The sequence below is a fragment of the Trachemys scripta genome, chromosome 14 (assembly GCF_013100865.1).
Source record: "Trachemys scripta elegans isolate TJP31775 chromosome 14, CAS_Tse_1.0, whole genome shotgun sequence".
NCBI classification, from domain to species: Eukaryota; Metazoa; Chordata; order Testudines; family Emydidae; genus Trachemys; species Trachemys scripta.
The window spans coordinates 515,084-539,821 of NC_048311.1; the positions used below are offsets into that span (position 1 = coordinate 515,084).

The following is a 24,738-nucleotide window of genomic DNA, read 5'->3' on the forward strand; positions in this document are numbered from 1 at the left end:
GACATAACAAATCTGCATCTCCCCTCTGCTGCTAAATACATAATTTGACTCCTGGGTGCTAATCCATGTGTAAACACAGCATAGCTCTCTGCCCCCCTCTGAACAATTTACAAAGGGTTGTAGTGGATTCTCCATCACTGACAATGTTTAAATCAAGCCTGGATTTTTTTTCTAAAAGATCTGCACTAGGAATTATATTAGGTATTATTCTATGGCCTGTGTTATACAGGAGATTGGACTAGATGATCACAATGGTCCCTTCTGGCCTTGCAATCTGAGAATTTAGCCAAGCTCACACAGGAAACATACCAGAGCAGGGAACTGAAAGTAGTTTTCCCAAGTTCCAAGCTAGTGTCCTAGCTACTGACACATCTTTCGTTTGGTACTAAGTCGTACATGTATAGGGCATCCAAATCCCTTCAGCAGCTTTGACAAAATTTGGACTTTGGTCTATTGACTTCAGTGAGACTACTTGTGTGTATAATGCAAGAAAGGATTTAGCAATCAAGATAGGACAGAGCCCCCAGTCATGCACTTAGAATGAATTTTTACTGAAAAGCTTTCTCAATGTCTCTTTAACCTCTGTGTTCCTCAGGCTGTATACGATGGGGTTGATCAGTGGGGTCACCACTGTGTACAGCATGGAGAAGACCTTGTTTAAGTTTGGCCACTGGTTGGCTACGGGAGCCGCGTAGACCACCATAAGCGTGCCATAGAACACAGACACCACGATGAGGTGGGACGAGCAGGTGCAGAAGGCTTTTTGCTTCCCTGTGGAAGAAGGGATCTTCAGGATGGTGGAGATGATTTTGTAGTAGGACAGTAGGGTTAGAAGGAAGGGCGAGAAGGACACAAGGGAGGCTATGATGAAAGCCGGTATCCTGACCATGTAGGTATCCCCACAGGAAAGTTTAATGATGGGTGTCAGGTCACAGAAGAAATGGTCAATCTCCTTGGAAGCACAGAAAGGTAACCTAGAAACCATGGGCATGGTGACCACCAGTGATAGGAACCCGATAACCCATGACCCCGCTGCCAACTGAAAGCAAAGCTGGAAGCTCATGGTGGAGGCGTAATGCAGTGGTTTGCATATGGCCAAGTAGCGGTCGTAGGACATGGCAGCAAGCAGGAAGCACTCCGCAACCGCCAGAGAGCCAAAGATGTAGAACTGCAGGAGGCAAGCAGAGAAGGAAACCTCTTCTTGTACAACCAGAAGAGTTTTCAGCATCTTGGGGGCGATGCTGGTAGTGTAGCAGACTTCCAGGACAGACAGGTTGCCCAGGAAAAAGTACATGGGGTTGTGCAGGTTGTGGTTATATGATACCATCACAATGATCAGGATATTCCCTGTGAGTGTTACTATGTAGACAGCCAGGAACACCACAAATATAGGGATCTTCAGCTCATGAAGGTCACCAAATCCCAGGAGGATGAACTCTGTGATGGTCGTTTGGTTTTCCCCCTCTACGTCAGACATGTCTTCACAGAGAGAAAAAGAAACCCAGAAGAACATTGTTAGCTCTGAGAACATGGCTTTATTAATAATAATAATAATTTATGTATTATTTATTTTATTACCATAACACATAAAAGCATCAGTACTGGACCAGGACCCAATTGTACTAGGTGCTGTGCAAACACAGAACAAAATGGAAGTTTATGCCCCAAGGATTTTACAGTCTAAGTATCAGACTAGAGACAACAGATGGAGACAGACAGACAGAGGAGTACAAGGAAACACTGAGACTGGATTCTTCGATTCCAAGGCTGGAAGGAACCATTGTGATCATGTAGTCTGACCTATTGTATAACACAGGCCAGAGAACTTCTCCAAAATATTTCCTAGAGCAGATCTCTTAAAAAGAGTCAGTGTGGACCAGAGGATGTTTTTCTAAGTGAAAAAGGTGGTGGTAGACATGATAAATGTAAACCAGCATTGATAATATCTGTATATGAGTGCATACAATAGTGAGTAATTCTTAGACATGGTCAAAATTGTATGAACAAGACTTTTCCCATCTTAAAACGTAGTTTAAATGAAATTGAAAGGAAAATGACAATTGTAAGATTTTTTTTATTTTCATGAAAAATATAGTTCTAGATTGACATTTCAACTTAAAATGTCAATTTCAAAATATACTTTTCATTTAATTTTGACATTTCATTTTTTTTTTCATTTTGACAACATTAAAAAACATTTTATTTTGAAATGATGAAAGAAACATTTCATTTTGATCATTTTTTATTTTAAAATACAGAATTTTTTGTTTGAGAAAAAAAAATAATATTTCAATAATTTGCCCCAGTTTGCAATGAAAACAAATGTCGAAGTATCAGAATTTCCTACAGGATGCAAATTCCTTTTTCGAGCAGCTCTGCTGATTCTGCAAACACTATGACATATAGGTCAGCTTTGAAGAATTAAATTTTTATCAGCAAATGTTGATAAATGTCGTTGTCACAGTACACATACAGATTGATGAAAAATATTTCCACCTATAGTCATTGAAATTTATAGGCAGGCAAAGTTTAAAAAAAAATCCAAAACACCTTCAATAACTACAAAAAACTTCAATAGAATTATGCCAATTTGCACCAGCTGAAGATGTGGAATTCATGTGAATGGATGCTCCCGATAGTAAGCAGTAGGCATGTTTTTAATTGTTTGTAGAAATCTTTGGGGCTAATTTTCAAATCCACATCCACTGAAAACTCCCATCAATGGGAACTTGTTTTAGTTAAGACTGCAGATTCAAACTCATGCAAATCTTACATAGTGTCCTCAATGGAGTTGGGCCGATTTGAAAGAGTTAAGGATCTTGTGTCGCACATGTTTAAGAAAACCAATTCAACATGCAAAAAATGGCAAACCTTTCTGTGCAAAGGCAGGGACAACACAGCTAATACAAAAAGGAAAATATTTGAAATGCTGCAAGATGCAAGGTTTTGAGACTTAGACCTAGATGATTCATATCACAATCAAAACAAGAAGTTCTTTAGGAGACTAAGTCCTATTTTCAAAATTAACTTACGCACTTAGGAGTTGAAGTCCTTGCCTAAATGGGACTTAAATCAACCAGCATAGCTATTGTGGAATAAGCTGTCTGCAATAGCTATACCAGAATTGTTTCCCATGTGAACGCTGTATTCCAGAATAAAAATTACTTTATTCCAGAAAAATTACTCTGCTTACAAAGCAGAGTGATTTATCTAGACTAAAATCACTTTTATTCTGAATACAGTGTCCACATGGGGGAGTTATTCCACAATAGCTAAATTAGTCCAGAATAGTTATGCCAGTCAATTTTCCCTATCTAGACAAAGTCTAGGTCCCATTGACTTTTAATGAGATTTAGGCTCCTAGGTTTCTTACGTGCTTTTGACAATTTTACCTAAGAGCTGGGGAAAAAAATCTGAATTTGTCTTCATTTCACTCATTTTTTCCTATTTTCAATTTTTTTTACTTATTTTTTTTAAATATTTTTGTTTCAATATAATTTGCACATTTTTGGTCTCTTTTTTCAATTTCCTGTGGTAAAATAATTTCAGTTTCGATACAAAGCCATTTTTCAGGCAAAGGAGGAAATAATGTGTTCAAAATTTTTTTACCAGCTCTACTCTGGACTTTAGAGGGAGTTATTTCAGATTTATAGATCTGTTATATGATATCAGAATCTAGCCCTTTGCTTTTATTGCTAAGTACCTTAATAATAAAAACAGTATTTCAATTCACAAATCCCGTATTAGATTTCCTGTACCTATAAATGCATAACCCAGTTATACAGAGACACTAAGTATTATAGCAATTGGTTTAGTATGAATAAAATAGAATAGAAAATGAGGTGGTTTAGTCTTAACTAAAAATGATAATATTGTACCTTCAAAAGTGCCGTGATCGAATGCATCATTTAACTCTTCTTCTCAGAAATTCAGCAGTCAAAGTTGTCTTATGTGGATCTAATACTACTCACTGTTTTCTCTGTGCATATAAAGTTATTTCAACAAATGACCTCATGCTTCTTTCAGTGGTTTTGTACTGCGTAGATGCACACAGTAAAGAACATCAGCGTCACCGATTGCCTTTCTCTGCAGGGAGTAGCAGAACTGAAGACTGTGGCCAGGCCCTATTTAGCTACTTTGTTTTATTAACTATTATCCATCAAGGAATTTCTAGCAGCAGCCTTATGTCTGTGCAGTGTAAACAACATTGAATCGTTGCACCAATATTCTATTCCCAACTGGGAATATTTACCTTTCACGTGATAGACCAAAGCTCTGGTGGATGAAGATGGAGGATGCTCTACACCTACCGGTCCAGCAGCTGCATGACAAAGACAAAAACACATTATCACCCATGGGTGAACACTTGTCACAAAACAGTCACTCCATATCTGACCTCACAGTCCTTATCCTCAAAGGAAACCTGAACAACACCTTCAAAGGAGGAGTCTGGGAGCTTAAATTCATAACTTTGCTAGAAACTAAAAATCATGGACTTAATAAAGACACTGGGTTTATGGCTTATTACAACAATCTATAACCCACTAACCCCCCTTTTTTTTCTTGGGTAAAAATCTGGGGAAGAATGCAGTGCTTAGATTAATAGATTCTAATACCAGAAAGGACCATTGTGCTAATCTAGTCCAACCGCGTGTATAACAAATGCCAAAGAACTTCTCCAAAATAATTACTAGAACATATCTAGGATGCTGCCCACGCTATATATGTCCTGTGGATGAATATAAGGTTTAAGTCAAGTATGTGTATTTTTTTCTGGCCAGCCTGATCCAGCACATCCAAAACACACAGATGGTGATTTTCAAGGCTGTCACAGGGTGTGATTTCCAAAAGGGCCTACGGGAGTTAGGTACCCAATTCCCATTGAATTTCAGTGGGAGTTGGACACCTGATTCCCTTACACTCCTTTGTGAATCCCAGCCTAATAGATTTGGGTGCCCACTTCAGTCAATGGAAACTGGTGATCTTTGAAAATTTCAACCGCAGCAATCTGCTCAGGAAAATTGCAACTGAGGCCTGGTCTACACTAGGCGTTTATGTCGAAGTTAGCGCCGTTACATCGAATTAACCCTGCACCCGTCCACACCGCGAAGGTATTTAGTTCGACATAGAGGTCTCTTTAATTCGACTTCTGTACTCCTCCCCGACGAGGGGAGTAGCGCTAAATTCGACATGGCCATGTCGAATTAGGCTAGGTGTGGATGGAAATCGACGCTAATAGCTCCAGGAGCTATCCCACAGTGCACCACTCTGTTGACGCTCTGGACAGCAGTAAGAGCTCGGATGTTCTGAACTGCCACACAGGAAAAGCCCCGGGAAAATTTGAATTTGAATTCCTTTTCCTGTCTGGCCAGTTTGAATCTCATTTCCTGTCTGGACATCGTGGCGAGCTCAGCAGCACTGGCAACGATGCAGAGCTCTCCAGCACTGATGGCAGTGCAATCTCAGAATAGAAAGAGGGCCCCAGCATGGACTGATCGGGAAGTCTTGGATCTCATCGCTGTGTGGGGCGATGAGTCCGTGCTTTCCGAGCTGCGATCCAAAAGACGGAATGCAAAGATCTATGAGAAGATCTCTAAAGACATGGCAGAGAGAGGATACAGCCGGGATGTAACGCAGTGCCGCGTGAAAATCAAGGAGCTGAGGCAAGGCTACCAGAAGACCAAAGAGGCAAACGGACGCTCCGGATCCCATCCCCAGACATCCCGTTTCTACGAGGCACTGCATTCCATCCTCGGTGCGGCCGCCACCACTACCCCACCACTGACTGTGGACTCTGAGGATGGGATAGTGTCCACGGCCGGATCCTCGGACATGTTAGCGGACGGGGGAAGATGAGGAAGGAGATGAGGAGGACGAGGCAGTCGACAGCGCTCACAACGCTGATTTCCCCGACAGCCAGGATCTCTTCATCACCCTTACAGAGATCCCCTACCAACCCTCCCCAGCCGTTACCCCGGACACAGAATCTGGTGAAGGATCATCCAGTAAGTGTTGTAAACATCTAAACATTTATTTGTAACAGAACATGATTATTAACAATTTAAAAAATGGGTTTCTCATGATTAGTTTGATTAACTTAACGGTTCAGTCATGGGCAGTGCAACTATTTGAAAAAAATCTAGCAATGTCCGGTTTTGCATGATTGTCCTGCCCAAGCCGCTCTACTGTTTAGTCCCTGCTACTGCAGCTACAGTAAGATGCGGTCTATATGTCCGGGGATGGAGCAGAAATCCTCCTGGGACATCTCAAGGAAGCTCTCCTGCAGGTAATTTGAAATCCGCTGCATTAGGTTCTTGGGGAGAGCGGCCTTATTGGGTCCTCCGTAGTAGGACACGTTGCCGCGCCACGAGACTAGCAAGTACTCTGGAATCATTGCTTGGCACAGCATGGCGGCATACGGCCCTGGTCTTTGAAGGCTTTCCCGGAGCATTCTCTGTCTGTCGCTCTCAGAGATCCTCATGAGGGTGATGTCGCTCATGATGACCTGCTTTGAATGAGGTAGGGGAATGTTAGTGTTGGGACTGCTTTACCGTTCCTTTACAGAACTGTAACCGCTGGTTTGCAGCCACGCGGTGGAGGCGGGAGAGGGTCAGCCGAAAGGGATCGTTCCCGGGGACAGCCGCGAGGGTGTGGGACAGGAGCAGACTTCCTGCTTGCCGGATTGCTGGCAGCAGGGACCGACATTGATTTCAATGTGAAATGAGGCCATTGCTAATATTAAAGTTTTAAGCTGCCACGAATCTACGGCTTACCATGTCTGCGTGCAAGAGCAATTCCGTTGTCCTGACAGGGTTCTCAAAAGTGCTCTGCAAAACCCCAGACACTGAATGCGAAGGCCGAGAATTCGACCTTGTGCTGAGTGCGCATGTGATAGGTGCTGTGCATGGTCCTGTTCACAGAGAAAGACTATGTTCTTTGTTCACAACTACATTTATCTTTCTGAGGAATTCACTCCCTTTTTCCCATTCCCACAGCCCCATCTGCGACTGTCTCACAACCTAGCCTGTCATCACACTCCCAGAGGCTAGGGAGGATTAGGCATAAGAAGAAGAGGACACGGGAGGACATGTTCTCAGAGCTTATAGCCTGCTCCCGAGCCCAGGCAGCACAGCAGACCCAGTGGCGGGAGAACTTGTCCCAAATGCACCAAGCCAACATGGATCGGGAGGAGAGGTGGCGTCAGGAAGACCAGCAGGCGACTCAAACCCTGCTTGGACTACTGAGGGAGCAAACGGACACGCTCCGGCGCCTTGTGGATGTTCTGCAGGAACGGAGGCAGGAGGACAGAGCCCCGCTGCAGTCCATCTCTAACCGCCCTCCCCCGCCACCAAGTCCCATACTCCCTTCACCCAAAGTGCACAGAAGGAGAGGCGGCAGAGTCCCTGCTAACTCTCACTCCACCCCTGCAGAGAGCTCGAGCAGCAGAAGGCTCTCATTCCCCAAAGTTTGACAAGTTCTTTCCTTCCCGCCTGACACAAGCCCCCGTCCAAGTTTCACTTCCCAGTCCCATGTGTAGTTGATAATAAAAAATATGTTTCTGTTAACTACTGTTTCCATCATGTTCTTTTGGAGGAGGGGGGGGAAAGGGGGTTGGTAATTGGACAGGACAGTCACCTTTGGCAGGGTACATAGTAGGGGGCAGGCACAGCAGCAGGGCACATACATAGTGCAGTGATGCAGTGACTACTTACCCTGGTTAGTCTGGGAGGTTCTTTTCATGTTATGTGGTGGGGGGTGGGTTGCTCTGTGACTTTGTGTCAGGGGAGGGCAGTTAGAGATCTTAAGCGGCGGTCCTTAGGCAGGATCACAGAGCCACACAGCAGGGGATCTGTAACCGTCCCACCCCTGCCACAAACTCACATAGACCCCCCATACACACAGTCCGTATCAGGAGGGGTGACAGGCTCCGTTGAAAGAACCATCCCACCGCAGCGGAGCCTGTCAGTCCTTGAGTTTAGAAGCTGCATTCGCGCGACTACACTACACCCGCTCCGCACCACAGTCTGCGTCCCAGTTTTAAAAAATTCCCGCGAAAACAGTATTAAAGAAAACGGTGTGCTTTAACAAAGTAGAACTATTTTTATTTTGAAACGTGTGTTGGAAGTGGGGTGAAGGCTTCTCTGTACACAAAATTAGAAAGTCACAGGTTACCCTGCTCACTCAGGAACTTTGCTTTCAAAGCCTCCCGGATGCACAGCGCTTCCCGCTGGTCTCTTCTAATCGCCCGGCTGTCTGGCTGTGAGTAATCAGCAGCCAGGCTAATTTCCTCAACCTCCCACCCCGCCATAAAGGTCTCCCCCTTGCTCTCACAGAGATTGTGGAGCACACAGCAAGCTGCTATAACAATGGGGATATTGGTTTCGCTGAGATCACAGCGAGTCAGCAAGCTTCTCCATCTCCCCTTGAGACGTCCAAAAGCACACTCCACCACCATTCTGCACTTGCTCAGCCGGTAGTTGAAGAGTTCTTTTTCAGTGTCCAGGGCACCTGTATAGGGCTTCATGAGCCAGGGCATTAGCGGGTAGGCTGGGTCCCCGAGGATGACTATAGGCATCTCCACATCCCCAACAGTTATTTTGTGGTCCGGGAAGTAAATACCTTGCTGCAGCCGTCTAAACAGACCAGAGTTCCTGAAAACACGAGCGTCATGAACCTTGCCCGGCCATCCCACGTAGATGTTGGTAAAACGTCCCCTGTGGTCCACCAGTGCTTGCAGCACCATGGAAAAGTAGCCCTTTCTGTTAATGTACTGGCTGGCCTGGTGGTCCGGTGCCAGGATAGGGATGTGAGTTCCATCTATGGCCCCACCGCAGTTTGGGAATCCCATCGCTGCGAAGCCATCTATGATCGCCTCCAAGTTTCCCAGGGTCACTACCTTTGGCAGCAGTACATCAACGATTGCCTTGGCTACTTGCATCACAACAACCCCCACGGTAGATTTGCCCACCCCAAACTGGCTCGCGACTGACCGGTAGCTGTCAGGCGTTGCAAGCTTCCAGAGGGCTATGGCCACTCGCTTCTGGACAGTCAGGGCTGGTCGCATCCGGGTGTCATTGCGCTTCAGGGCAGGGGACAGCAACTCACAAAGTTCAAGGAAAGTTCCCTTCCGCATGCGGAAGTTTCGCAGCCACTGTGATTCATCCCAGACCTGCAGCACTATGCGGTCCCACCACTCAGTGCTTGTTTCCCGTGCCCAGAATCGCCGTTTCACAGCATCAACATGACCCATTGCCACCGTGATGTCCTCGGCGCTGGGTCCCCTGCTTTCTGAGAGGTCTGTGCTACTCTCAGACTTCAGGCCATCACCGCGTTGACGTAGCCTCCTCGCCTGACTTTTCTGCATCTGCCTCAGGGCAACCTGTATGATAAGCTGCGAGGCGTTGAGAGCGGCCACAACTGCAGCGATGGTTGCAGCGGGCTCCATGCTCACAGTGCTGTGGCGTCCGCGCTGTCAATGACTTGAAAAGTGCGCGAAATGATTTCCCGCCGGCGCTTTCAGGGAGGGAGGGAGGGCGGGAGTGATGGACGGATGACGACAGTTACCCAAAAGCACCCTGGCCCCTTTTTTTTTTACCCAGAAGGCATTTGCGGCTCCACCCAGAATTCCAATGGGCGGCGGGGACTCCGGGAACTGTGGGATAGCTGCCCTCAGTGCACCGCTTCCAATGTCGACGCTTTCCCCGTTAGTGTGGACTCACAAAGTCGAATTACTGTCCTTAGTGTGGACACACACGTTCGACTTTGCAATATCGATTCCAAATATTCGATTTAAGTAAAATCGAACTACTCTCGTAGTGTAGACAAGGCCTGAGATTTCCAAAGCAGGTGAAGGGATTTAGGTGTCCAAATCCCACAGAGAGTCAATGGGTCAATGGGAGCTAGATATTTAACTCCCTTACACTCTGTTTGGCTGTGAGAAAGAATCAGACTTGGAGTTTTAGTAATCACTAGATATATCAGGCCAAATTCTCCCATCACTTTCATTGAGGCAAATGATGAGTGGTTGTATTAAAGTCATTGGAGATAGATCAGTGCAAAAAACTGGTGTGAGTGAATTATCAGGGCAGTTGTTTGTCCTTCTTTGAAACACACAAGTTAGGGGCTGAGTCATGCAAACATTCAAATGGGCCCAACCCTCAAAATCCTTACTCATGTGAGTAGGTCTGCGGACATCAGTGGTTTAATGGATAACATTGGGGTATCTGGGGTAAGAAGTACTTTCATGAGTAACAGCTGGCAGGGTCAGCTGACTGAACAGTTCTTAGTCAGGAAATGCTGATTGTGCCAGATATTCAGCTGCTGTAGACTGACATAGCTCAGTTGGTTTACACCAGCTGGGCATTTCATCCCATTGACCTCAGTGGTGCTAGGCTAATTTACGACACATGGGGAAATAGCTCTATTGTACTCAATGGGCCATGAAAATTCACGCCAGCTGGGGATCTGGTCCCATTGACTTCAGTGGATGTACGGTCATGTTGCACCAGCTGGGAATCTGGCCCGTTGATGTAAGGGTAGCTATTCCTGATTTAGGCTAGAGAAAGCTAGAGGGAGGGAGATCAGGCCCACAGACACTGACATGTATATTTTTCGAAATATTAATGCTTAGCACCATTCAAGTGGGATTCTCAAATAGGTTAAGTGCCAGTATCCCCAGATGGGGAAGGTGAGGCACAGAATCCTAACCCACAGCAAATACCTGGCAGTGCTGTGACAAGAACTAAAAGACTGAAAATTTTCTGATCTCGTTAACTGTGGTGGCCAGCTATTAAATGCAGTAGAGTTGCTCTGGAATTAGGTCAGTGTAACCGAGGTCACGGACTGACCCAAACTCTCCATTCAGTGCCCTAAATACCGAACCATAGCTGCTCTTGATCAGTGTACTGTGGAATAGACCAGAGGGAAATATTTAAACTGGGTCTTTCAAAGGATCCCAGGGTAGTTAGGCACCCACCTCTGATGGGATTTGGGTACATCATCTCTTAGGCTTCTTTTTAAATCCAAGCTTTAAAGCAGATATTTTTGTTTCAACATTTATTTTCTTTTTCATTTTTATATTATTTATCACAATAGTTGACAACATAATATTAGTTGAAATAGTCTATTATTGCATTGTATTACATTTTTCTATTATTTTACTTTACAAAAACTAATGATAGCTACTACTCAGTACAGATTGATACATCTTCTTTCTAGAACCAAAGGGCTCCTGTTTGTGTTCTAATGAGGCACTGTCAAGGCTGGATCCCCACTTTGAACTTTAGGGTACAAATGTAGGGGCCTGCATGAAAACTTCTAAGCTTAACTACCAGCTTAGCTCTGGTTCGGCTGCCACCATTTCAATGGATTCCATTCCTGGGAAACCCTGAAAAAACCTTCACCAAATCCCTGGTGAAAACAGATCCAAACCCCTTGGATCTTAAAACAAGGGGAAATTAACCATTCCCCTCCTTCCTCCCACCAACTCCTGGGGAATCAGTTCCAACCCCCCTGGGATCTACAACAGGGAGAAATTAACCATCCCCCCTCCTTCCTCCCACAAACTCCTGGTGAATCAAGATCCAAACCCCTTGGATCTTAAAACAAGGAGAAATCAATCAGGTTCTTAAAAAGAAGGTTTTTAATTAAAGAAAAAGGTAAAAATCATCTCTGTAAAATCAGTATGGAAATTAACCTTACAGGGTAATCAAACTTAAAGAGCTCAGAGGACTCCCCTCTAGTCTCAGGTTCAAAGTACAGCAAACAAAGATAAACACTCTAGTAAAAGGTACATTTACAAGTTGAGAAAAACAAAGGAAAACTAACACGCCTTGCCTGGCTATTTACTTACAAGTTTGAAATNCACAGGACCCTCTGTTGCTTTTTACAGATTCAGACTAACATGGCTACCCCTCTGATACTTACTTATTTACGTAAGTCAAAGCTGCCACATTTTCAAGGGCATCCACTGTCACTCATTCTAATCAGGGTTTGTGGCCAGTTGCTGATCTCAGTTATCCCGATGAAGACAGTGAAATTAAATGTGGATTCTTATCTCAGTTACCTCAAGGTAAATCCACAGTCTCCTCTCTGAAGTCAATATAATCAGAGGTGGAGTTTGATCTCAGTTATCATAGAATCATAGAATATCAGGATTGGAAGGACCTCAGGAGGTCATCTAGTCCAAGCCCCTGCTCAAAGCAGGACCAACCCCCTACTAAATCATCCCAGCCAGGGCTTTGTCAAGCCTGACCTTAAAAACCTCTGAGGAAGGGGATTCCCCCACCTCCCGATCTAACCCATTCCAGTGCTTCACCACCTCCTAGTGAAAAAGTTTTTCCTAATATCCAACCTAAATATCCCCCACTACAACTTGAGACCCTTGCTCCTTGTTCTGCCATCTGGTACCACTGAGAAAAGTCTAGATCCATCCTCTTTGGAACCCCCTTTCAGGTAGTTGAAAGCAGCTATCAAATTCCCCCTCCTTCTTCTCTTCTGCAGACTAAACAATCCCAGTTCCCTCAGCCTCTCCTGATAAGGCATGTGTTCCAGCCCCCTAATCATTTTTGTTGCTCTCCGCTGGACTCTTTCCAATTTTTTCACATCCTTCTTGTAGTGTGGGGCCCAAAATTGGACACAGTACTCCAGATGAGGCTTTGCCAATGTCGAATAGAGGGGAATTATCACGTCCCTCGATCTGCTGGCAATGCCCCTACTTATACAGCCCAAAATGCATTTAGCCTTCTTGGCAACAAGGGCACACTGTCGACTCATATCCAGCTTCTCGTCCACTGTAACCCCTAGGTCCTTTTCTGCAGAACTGATACCTAGCCATTCTGTCCCTAATCTGTAGCAGTGCATGGGATTCTTCCATCCTAAGTGCAGGACTCTGCACTTGTCCTTGTTGAACCTCATCAGGTTTCTTTTGGCCCAATCCTCTAATTTATCTAGGTCCCTCTGTATCGTATCCCTACCCTCCAGTGTATCTACTACTCCTCCCAGTTTACTGTCATCTGCAAACCTGCTGAGAGTCCAGCCCATGCCATCCTCCAGATTATTAATGAAGATATTGAACAAAATCGGTCCCAGGATCGACCCTTGGGCACTCCGCTTGATACTGGCTGCCAACTAGATATGGAGCCGTTGATCACTACCCGTTGAGCCCGACGATCTAGCCAGCTTTCTATCCACTTTATAGTCCATTCATCCAGCCCATACTTCTTTAACTTGCTGGCAAGAATACTGTGGGAGACTGCATCAAAAGCTTTGCTAAAGTCAGGGAATAACACATCCACTGCTTTCCCCTCATCTACAGAGCCAGTTATCTCCTCATAGAAGGAAAATAAGTTAGTCAGGCATGACTTGCCCTTGGTGAATCCATGCTGACTGTTCCTGATCACTTTCCTCTCCTCTAAGTGTTTCATAATTGATTCCTTGAGGACCTGTTCCATGATTTTTCCAGGCACTGAGGTGAGGCTGACTGGCCTGTAGTTCCCCGCATCCTCCTTCTTTCCTTTTTTAAAGATGGGCACTACATTAGACTTTTTCCAGTCATCTGGGACCACCCCCCGTCGCCATGAGTTTTCAAAGATAATGGCCAATGGCTCTGCAATCACATCCGCCAACTCCTTTAGCACCCTCGGATGCAGTGGATCCGGCCCCATGGATTTGTGCTAATCCAGCTTTTCTAAATAGTCCCGAACCACTTCTTTCTCCACAGATGTGCTGCCCAGTGCAGCAGTCTGGGAGCTGACCTTGTTTGTGAAGACAGAGGCAAAAAAAGCATTGAGTACATTAGCTTTTTCCACATCCTCTGTCACTAGGTTGCCTCCCTCATTCAGTAAGGGGCCCAGGTTTTCCTTGACTTTCTTCTTGTTGTTAACATACCTGAAGAAACCCTTCTTGTTACTCTGAACATCTCTTGCTAGCTGCAACTCCAAGTGTGATTTGGCTTTCCTGATTTCACTCCTGCATGCCTGAGCAATATTTTTATACTCCTCCCTGGTCATTTGTCCAACCTTCCATTTCTTGTAAGCTTATTTTTTTTGTGTTTAAGATCAGCAAGGATTTCACTGTTAAGCCAAACTGGTTGCCTGCCATATTTACTATTCTTTCTACACATTGGGATGGTTTGTTCCTGCAACCTCAATAAGGATTCTTTAAAATACAGCCAGCTCTCCTGGACTCCTTTCCCCCTCATGTTATTCTCCCAGGGGATCCTGCCCATCCGTTCCCTGAGGGAGTCAAAGTCTGCTTTTCTGAAGTCCAGGGTCCGTATTTGCTGCTCTCCTTTCTTCCTTGTGTCAGTTATCCCAGTGTAAATTCAGAGTTAGCCCTTTTAAATCAATGAAATTAGACACAGATTCTCAACTCTGCTGAGAAACTATTGAATTTCATTTGTTATAACTTAGAGTAAATATAGCATAGCTCCACTGTTTCTAACTTGCCATAACTTACAAAAAATATTTAAGAAGTATGGCCCAGATCCTCAAGTGTATCTAGAACCCTCACTCCCATTGAAATCAATAGGAGTTAGATGCCTAAATACCTTTGAGGAACTGGGCCTGCATCTCTGATTCACCTCTAAAAGAAGAACAGGAGTACTTGTGGCACCTTAGAGACTAACAAATTTATTNTTAGGTCAGATGCCAGCCAGGTTACCTGAGCTTCTTAACCCTTTACATGGAAAAGGATTTTGGAGTCTCTGGCCAGGAGGGATTTTTATAGTACTGTACACAGGACAGCTATTACCCTTCCCTTTATAGTTATGACATGCCTAAATACCTTTGAGGAACTGGGCCTGCATCTCTGATTCACCTCTGTTACTCTCGTTTTCAGCTTGTGTAACTCCAGATATGTATCTACCACCTCCCCATCACCAGATTCATGCTGGCATCACTGAACCTATTTTATATTTTCCTTTCCCTGCTGTTATTTCAGAGGAAAGAGCTCCCTAAATATCAGTGGAGCTGACAAAAAAACATAATCTCTTGGCCTTATCCTCCACCCACTTATGCTGGCTTTACCCCAGTATAACTCCATTGACTTCAGGGGAGTTACTCCAGACTCACACAGTTGCGAGAAATTATGGGGGTGGGGAGCAGACAATTACTTTGTCGCAGTAGACATTGAGATTCAATACGGTAAGCTTTATAAACCATTAAAACACCAATTGCCAACATCACATGTCAAAATGTGCAAATTAAATATCCTTTAATCAACAAATCCTACCTGTTTATAATGATCATTCACTAGTCCATTTGTTACAAGCCTAATATAAAAATTTAAATCACTGGATTTGGACTCAAATAAGTTGTCAAGCAGCATTTTTCTTACTTTGCCTATCTGTACATTTCTGTCATTATCAATGAGACTATTTTTTCATTAGTTTGTGTGTTTATGGTGAGATCGACATTTTGCCAGCATTTACGACAAATATCTAATCCTTCCAAGTCTACGTACACAGTGTTGAAAATGTGAGGTTTATCAACACTGGATCCATATTTATATTTTACTGTTGTTTAGGTTGTGATTTTTAAAGGAGTTTAAGAAAGTTCGGCCCACCAATCCTATCAAAATTGAAGAAGAGTTTGGTGCCTAATTCCTTTAAGCTCCTTTCAAAGTCCCAGCCTGATTTCAGTGTCTAAATACCGTTGAGGATCTGGGCAATAGAGCCTTGTCACAATGTTGTAATGGAGTTAGAGACATGTCAAACATGTAAAAGTTTGTGAAAACTTGTCAGATTTACATCAAGGTGTTGACAGATGTGACAAAGTATTGTCACAGCTTCCCAGTCACATCCAAGTCTTCTCCAAGTTTTCAGAGTCTAATCAACAGATACTGGAACATAAGCAAAATCATGACAATGCAAGTGGAGATACATCAAAAGTTTTTGAATACAAAAGATCACAATCAAGTATCTGGGTAAAATGGAGAAATATATCATATCAGATTACTTTCGACACACAAACAATGAGCGCCTGATCCTCATTTAAAATAAGGCTCCTTTGCATCATTCCAGTAGTGTAAAGGGGTCTTCAAGACCTTTCAAATTACAGTTAATCCCACTTTATGGCCCATTTACAGTGCCAAGAGAGTCCAAAGTTACCCTATCATAGATCAGAATCAGGCCCATGTAACATAGTTTTCGAATACTGGGACAAATTCTACAATATTATTAACTATTATTATTAATATTAATATTATTATATGTGAGATAAAATGTATGTATTATTATTGTTTTGATTGCTCACTTGATTTCCCCTCACTGACTGCCTAAATCAATGATATCTAGGCAATTGGAGAATAGTGTCACATCCTACTGAATGCCTTTCTCAAGATTTCTTTAATGCCTTTGTTCCGTAGGGTGTATGTGAAGGGGTTAAGCAACAGTGTCACAATAGTGTTCAAGAGGGTGACAATTTTGTTCATTTCCAGTGAGTTCTGTTTAGAAGTCTTAATGTACAGAAAAATAGAGCAGCCATACCATATAACCACAATGGTGAGATGGGAAGAGCAAAGTGGAAAAGGCCTTTTACCAGCTGTGGGCAGATGGGATTCTCAGGATGGTGGAGATGATGTAAATGTAGGAGACCAGGGTGACTTCACAGGGGCCCAGGATGACAATAAAGCAGATAGTAATGTACACCATCTCAACTAGGTGCATGTCTGTGCAGGAGAGCTCTATCCAATAATCTATGTCACAGAAGAAATGGTTGATGGTGGTAGGGTCACAGAAAGATAACCTGATGATCAGAAACACTGGCACAGAAATAGTCAGGAAGCTACTTGCCCATGAGCCAAGGGCCAGATGAATGGACAAGGTGCTGTTCATGATGGAGCTATAGTGCAATGGGTGGCAAATGGCCAAATAGCGATCATAGGCTATGACTGCCACGAGTAGATATTCAGTGCAGCCTAGGGAGAAGACAAAGTACATCTGCAGGAGGCAACTGGGGAAGGAGACAGTTTTGCTTTGGGACACAAGGATGGCAAGAGTTTTGGGAATGTAGGCAGTGGTGAAACAGATGTCTGGGAAGGACAGATTGCATAGGAAGAAATACGTAGGCGTGTGGAGGCGGTGGTGGGTACCCACTAAGGATATGATGGTGATGTTTCCCATCAGCATCAGGATGTACATGAACAAGAAAAGCAGGAAGAGGGAGATCTGCAAATACCAAGAGCCAGGGAACCAAAACAGAATAAATTCCTTCACATTGGTTTGATTTCCCTTCTCCATTTGGGTGTTCTACCTGCCAAAACACAGGAACCATAAAAAGAAGACAAAGAAATACACAAGAGACTTTGTTAGATGCAGCTCATTGTTGATAGACAACAAACTGAGCAGTCATATATAATTTTTAAAGCCTGCAGTGATCATATAGTCTGACTTCCTGCATAACACAAGCTGGATAATTCCACTCACCAAAGCCCAGTAACTAGTGGTTTAACCAGAGCCTATCTCTTAGGGAAAAAAATCCTATCTTGACTGGACACCCCTCTAATGTTAAAGAGCTGTATCCTACTTATATGATGTAGTGCACATTCAACTCTCAATAGGAGCTGTGAGTATATTCTTGGCTCAGGGCATTAGACTTTCAATGGCAAACTGGCACCTAACTCCCCTAGGTTGCTTTGCAAATCCCAGCCTTAGATTCCATTCCACCAGCAGAGCCAGGAAACCTGACCTAACTCACCTCCCAAAGCCAGAAACAGACCCAGGATTTTTCACTCTCAGTCCTCAGCTCTAAGCACGAGACCCCACTTCCCTCCTAGAGCTGGGAATGGAACCCAGGAGTCCTGACTTCTAGCCCTCCAACTGTTAGACTCCATTCCACGGAGCTATTAGTGCACACTGCCTTCACAGAGCCAGAAACAGCACTCAAGAGTCCTGGCCTATATTTTCAAACGAGACTGCTTATTTGGGGTGTCCCAGTTTTTTTATGTCTACCTCAAGACATCTAAAAGGGCCTGGTCTCTAGTGAGCATCTTGGGTCCCTCTCAGCTTGGGACTCCAGAACCCTGTCTTTTTGAGCCAGACACGCAAGCCTGATGAAACACAGACCCGGGGTCTGAACCACGTCCCCAAAGTTGCAGGCTTTCACTGAAAACTACTCAGCAGGTACTTCTGTCTCCAGCACCCAGATGCCCAGTTGGATCCAAACCCCAAATAAATCTGTTTTACTCCGTATAAAGCTTATACAGGGTAAACTCACAAATTGTCCACCTTCTATAACACTGATAGAGAGATACTCACAGCTGTTTGCCCTCCCCCTGTCCAGGTATTAATCACTTAATCTGGATTAATTAATAAACAAAAGTGATTTTATTAAGCATAGAAAGTAGGATTTAAGTGGTCTCAAGTAATAACAGACAGAACAAAGTAAGCTACCAAGCAAAATAAAACAAAACATGCAAGTCTAAGGCTAATATATTTAAGAAACTGAATACAGGTCAATCTCATCCTCAGAGATGTTCCAGTAAGCTTCTTTTACAGACTAGCCTCCTTCTAGTCTGGGTCCAGCAATCACTCACACTCCTGTGGTTACTGTCCTTTGTTCAGGTTTCTTTCAGGTATTCTTTGGGGGTGGAGAGGCTATCTCTTGAGCCAGCTGAAGACAAAATGGAGGGGTCTCCCAGGAGCTTAAATAGACTTTCTCTTGTGGGTGGAGATCCCCTCCTCTCTCCTATCCAGAATTCAGCTCCAAGATGGAGTTTTGGAGTCACATGGGCAAGTCACATGTCCATGCATTTCTCAGTTCCTTACAAGTGGCAGCCATTGTTTACATGCTACCTTGAACGTCCTCAGGTAGACTTTTCATGTGGATGGAGTCTTCCAAGAACCATTGTCTGTTAAGTGTTTCTTGATTGGCCACTTAACTTGCAAATTCCTTTCTAAAGAAGCTGACCAAATGCTTTACTAAGGCTACTTAAAATCAAATAAGTACACAGACAATATTCATAATTTTGAATACAAAAATGATACATGCATACGAATAGGATGAATATATTCAGTAGATATGTTACATGGCATATGTAGCATAAAACATATTCCAGTCATGTCATATTTACATTTTTTACATATTTACATTCATAAACATATTTCCATAAAGCATTATGGGTGCAACATCATCTGGGCCTAATCCTTTCCCGTGGTACAGTCCTTGTTCCAGCTCAGATGGTAACTCAGGGATTTCTCATGACTGGCCGCCCCTTTTGTTCTGTTCCACCCCCATCCTTTGTCTCTCTCTGAGTTCCTCCCCCTTCCTTCTAAAAGGAAAAGCACCAGGTTTAAGATGGATTTCAATACCAGGTGACATGGTCACATGTTCTGTGAGACCCCAAGCCTTCATTCTTTCCATTCTGAGTCACATGAACACAGGAAGGCTTGCAAGTAAACAGAGCCATTTACAACCAATTGTCCTGGTTAATGGGAGCCATCACGTTTCTAAACCACCATTAATGGTCCACACTTTGCATAGTTACAATAGGATTTCAGAATAATATTTTATATTTATAGCTTCAGATACAAGAATGATACATTCATACAAATAGGATGAACACACTCAATACATTATAAGCTTTGTAATGATACGTTACACGAGTTTTTTTGCCTAAAGCATATTCCAGTTACATTATATTCACACTCATAAGCATATTTCCATAAACATATGGAGTTCAATGTCACAAGTAGCTCTCAAAGCACTTCACCAAGGAGGTCAGGGTCACTATCCCCATTTTACTGGTGAAACTGAGGCACAAACAAGGAAAGCTTTACTCTGCTCTGAGTGAGAGGGAAATCAGTTGCAATGACTGCATGGGAGTTACTCCATATTTACACTGGGATGAATGAGAGGTAGAAGCAGGCCCATTGACTCCAATGGGCTAAAAACCAGATTATTTTGCCCTGATCATCCACTCACTTACACTGGCTTTACCCGGGTATAACTCCATTGACTTCAGGGGAGTTTCTGGATTTACACTGGGATAGGCTCAGGATCTTACCCCACGTGTACACAGCATGTGCCTGAATTTCAGAGAAGCAGAGGGAATCTGAACCCTGGTGAAACCACATGGACTACATCTTCATCTTGAGTAAATAAGCCAATCTGTGCTGATTTCAATTGAGCAATGCTAGCTGACAGCTGCTGGGGATCTGACCCATTTTGACCTGGGAGATCAGGAACTACAGGTGCCCATTTCTCATTTTTTTGCCCTGAGCTGAAATTTAGTAGACACTGTATTTCATTCTTAAAGATGCTTTACATTTACTTTCTTAAAAATGAGTTCTGAAAAGAACCATTTCCTTTTTTGAAATAGTTGTTTCCCTCACTCAACCGAGCTAGAAAGTATTTTGCTGTATTGAAACTTAAGAAAATAAAATAAAGCACAAAATATCCGTCATTCCCTCCTCATGTACCAGATGTCCCCTGCAGGAGCAAAAGCAGCCAGATTGTGAGGTGCCCAGTCACACTTTGATCTTGTAAGCCAGATTCCCAAAGGTGTTTAAGCACATAAAGATGCAGACAGGTGCCTAGTGGGACTTTCCAAAGCACCTTAATGGATGAGGTGCCTAACTCCCGTTGGATGTTATGTGGCTAATCTGCTTAGGCACTTCTGAAAATCCCATTGAGGTCCAGCTCCTCAAAGGTATTTAGGCATATTAGTTTTCTTCCAGTCTTCTAGCGCATCCTCCGGATATTCCAATACATATTGAAAATCAACATTAACAGTTCAGTGAGCTCCTCAGCCAGGTCCTTTACAACTCATGGATGCAAGTTGTCTGTACCTGCTGGTTCAAAAATGTCTCATTTTAGTAGATTCTGTTTAACATCCTCCAGGGATACTAGTGGAATGGAAAGAGTGTTATCATACCATATGATGAGACTATATCATCTGTTTTTTCCTGAGATTCAGAACAGAAATATTTATTGAACACTTCTGCCTTTTCTGTATTATCATTGATAATTCTGTCATTTCCATCTATTAATGGACCAATATCATTGTCAGGATTCTTTTTGTCCTTGATATATTTTAAAAATTCCTTATTGTCCTTAACTCTGCTGGCCAAAGATGTCTACTTGTGTCCCTTTGCTTCCCTTATCAGTTTTCTACAGTTCCTAACTTCTGATTTATATTCATTACTATCAACTTCCCCTTGCTTAATTTGTTATATATTATTTCTTAGTTTGTTTTATAGCTGCCTTCACATCCCCTCTAAAAAAGGTCATTTTTAAACCAGCACAACATTTTCCCTCAGTTGTGGGATTGTGGCTGTTGGGGCATCTACTAAAGTATTTTTTGAATGATTCCCAAGCATAATTTACATTTTTATAATTACATTCTTCGTCTCTTCTCATTTGGCTCATAATCACTTTTAGCTTTGTGAAATTAGTGCCACTAGAGCACCAAGTATATCTATATAACTGGTCTGGACTTTATTCTGCTTTCACATTATAAATGTGATCAAATCATAATCACTTGTACCTATGCTACCATTAATTTTTAGTTCTGTGATCAGTTCCTCTTTATCTGGCAGGACGAGGTCTAATGTAGAACTCCCCCAGGGAGGATGCAACATTTTTTGAGTTAGGAAATTGCCATCTATGATGTTTAGAAATTCCAGGGATGTTTTAGTACTGACTGCATGAAACCTACAGCATGTGTCACTCACACTGGTATCCCCCATGACCGTGCAGCTTTTCTTATACACATTATACCTAGGTGCGTAAAGAGGTGGTCATCTTGTTCCCTACTGTGATTTGGTTTTATTTCATTTACTTTCAAATTATTTCTGTCAAAAGCAAAATAAATTATTTGAAATCAAATTGTTTTCATGAAACATTTTGATTTTGATGAAACTTCAAGTGAAAAATTGAAAACATTTGGCTAATTTTGGTGATTAACAAATGGGTTTTATCAATGTGGCCTAAGAGGGTTAAGCCCACTCCTCCAATTGATAGCCATAATGTGAGGCCAGAAGGGACCATTAGATCATCTAGTCTGATCTTCTGTATATCACGGACCATTGAATTTCATCCAGTTACACATGTATTGAGGTCAATAACTTGGGTTACACTTTCAATACTTAGGAGACTAAACTGTTGTGAGCCACAGGCAGAGACCAGGAGAGACTGAGGTGACACCACTGCCCATGGCCTCTGCAAATACAGGGAATTGGTCAGCTGAGATATATCCAGATGATCCCAGCAGTCAATCCATGCCCCATGCTGAGGGGGGGGGGGTCCCCTACCAATTGACCTGGGGGGAAATTCCTTCCTGACCCTAAATCTGGGGATCACTTTAAACTGATCATGTGAGGAAGACACACCAACCAAGCTCTTGAGAAAGAATTTTCTGTACCACTTCAGTTCACCGACCCATCCTGTCTGGTGTTCTGTCTCCAGCTGTTTCCAGTCTCTGATGCTTCAGAAGAAAATTTAACAAACAAACAAAACAACCACCACCACCACCACCACCACCAACAGAATACAGAGCAAAAGGGAAACAAAAACCCACCTTCTTCCTGACCCTTGCATGTGACCGGCTGAATCCCTGAAGCATGAGATATGATTATAGTCATTGTCTGAATGCAGAGCTGCAAGTTTTATGAGAATGTTGAGGGCAATGCAGGCAAATCTGTGCTCTCTGGGTATGTCTACTCAGCACATTAAGCCTGGGCTCTGACTCAAGTTTGAGACCAAGACCCTCTTCTGTCCATACACAAATCAGACTGACTTGGGTCAGCAAGCACTTGGGACCCAGGTGCTAGGACCCTACTAGGGGCATGGGTCAGAGCCCAAGTCCTGCTGTGACTTGGGTCCAAGCACTATCATTTTGCTGTATAGACACAGCTCAAGCCACAAACCTGAGTCAGAAGGTCTGCGGAGTGCAATGTGGACATGTTAGTATGGCTGTGAGACTTGGGTCCAGCAATTGTAAACCCAGGTTTACAATGCAGTGTGAACGCTCAAGCGTGGGGCTTGGAAACACCTAGTCCACAAAGCCATGAAGGAAGGGATGAACAGGTGTATGTGTAGCTACACATGCCCTACCCACTGTCACCAGTGATGTGTAGTGTAGACATAGCCTCAGTTTCACTTCACACCTAACCCCCTTAACATCTTTTCCCCTGCCCTGTCCTGCTCATTCCTCCTTCCCTTCCATGCCCCCTTTCTCTTCCTTTTTTTCCATTAATCTGATCCTCCCGCTAACTAACCCTAACATAATAAATGAATGAACATTGAGCAAGGACATAAANTATATGTGAGATAAAATGTATGTATTATTATTGTTTTGATTGCTCACCTGATTTCCCCTCACTGACTGCCTAAATCAATGATATCTAGGCAATTGGAGAATAGTGTCACATCCTACTGAATGCCTTTCTCAAGATTTCTTTAATGCCTTTGTTCCATAGAGCGTATATGAAGGGGTTAAGTAACAGTGTCACAATAGTGTTCAAGAGGGTGACAATTTTGTTCATTTCCAGTGAGTTCTGTTTAGAAGTCTTAATGTACAGAAAAATAGAGCAGCCATACCATATAACCACAATGGTGAGATGGGAAGAGCAAAGTGGAAAAGGCCTTTTGCCAGCTGTGGGCAGATGGGATTCTCAGGATGGTGGAGGTGATGTAAATGTAGGAGACCAGGGTGACTTCACAGGAGCCCAGGATGACAATAAAGCAGATAGTAATGTACACCATCTCAACGAGGTGCATGTCTGTGCAGGAGAGCTCTATCCAAGAATCTATGTCACAGAAGAAATGGTTGATGGTGGTAGGGTCACAGAAAGATAACCTGATGATCAGAAACACTGGCACAGAAATAGTCAGGAAGCTACTTGCCCATGAGCCAAGGGCCAGATGAATGGACAAGGTGCTGTTCATGATGGAGCTATAGTGCAATGGGTGGCAAATGGCCAAATAGCGATCATAGGCTATGACTGCCAGGAGTAGATATTCAGTGCAGCCTAGGGAGAAAACAAAGTACATCTGCAGGAGGCAACTGGGGAAGGAGACAGTTTTGCTTTGGGACACAAGGATGGCAAGAGTTTTGGGAATGTAGGCAGTGGTGAAACAGATGTCTGGGAAGGACAGATTGCATAGGAAGAAATACATAGGCGTGTGGAGGCAGTGGTGGGTACCCACTAAGGATATGATGGTGATGTTTCCCATCAGCATCAGGATGTACATGAACAAGAAAAGCAGGAAGAGAGAGATCTGCAAATACCAAGAGCCAGGGAACCCAAACAGAATAAATTCCTTCAAATTGGTTTGATTTCCCTTCTCCATTTGGGTGTTCTACCTGTCAAAACACAGGAACCATAAAAGGAAGACAAAGAAATACACAAGAGACTTTGTTAGATGCAGCTCATTGTTGATAGACAACAAACTGAGCAGTCATATATAATTTTTAAAACCTGCAGTGATCATATAGTCTGACCTCCTGCATAACACAGGCTGGATAATTCCACTCACCAAAGCCCAGTAACTAGTGGTTTAACCAGAGCCTATCTCTTAGGGAAAAAAAATCCTATCTTGACTGGACACCCCTCTAATGTTAAAGAGCTGTATCCTACTTATATGATGTAGTGCACATTCAACTCTCAATAGGAGCTGTGAGTATATTCTTGGCTCAGGGCATTAGACTTTCAATGGCAAACTGGCACCTAACTCCCCTAGGTTGCTTTGCAAATCCCAGCCTTAGATTCCATTCCACCAGCAGAGCCAGGAAACC

General features: G+C 43.4%; 1 protein-coding gene and 2 pseudogenes across 1 annotated transcript; all 3 read right to left on the reverse strand.

The window, feature by feature from the left end:
* Positions 1-535: 535 nt before the first annotated feature.
* On the reverse strand, positions 536-1,477 carry LOC117887478 (olfactory receptor 6F1-like). Its single transcript, XM_034790122.1, has one exon. The coding sequence runs from the start codon at positions 1,475-1,477 to the stop codon at positions 536-538; it is 942 nt and encodes a 313-aa protein (XP_034646013.1).
* Positions 1,478-16,311: 14,834 nt separating this feature from the next.
* Positions 16,312-17,239, reverse strand: LOC117887787 (annotated as a pseudogene).
* Positions 17,240-23,365: 6,126 nt separating this feature from the next.
* Positions 23,366-24,293, reverse strand: LOC117887780 (annotated as a pseudogene).
* Between the last annotated feature and the right edge of the window lie 445 nt (positions 24,294-24,738).

What these genes read in the sequence shown, in the direction of transcription:
- LOC117887478 (XM_034790122.1), bottom strand. Translation starts at nt 1,477, where the DNA reads ATGTCTGACGTAGAGGGGGAAAACCAAACGACCATCACAGAGTTCATC.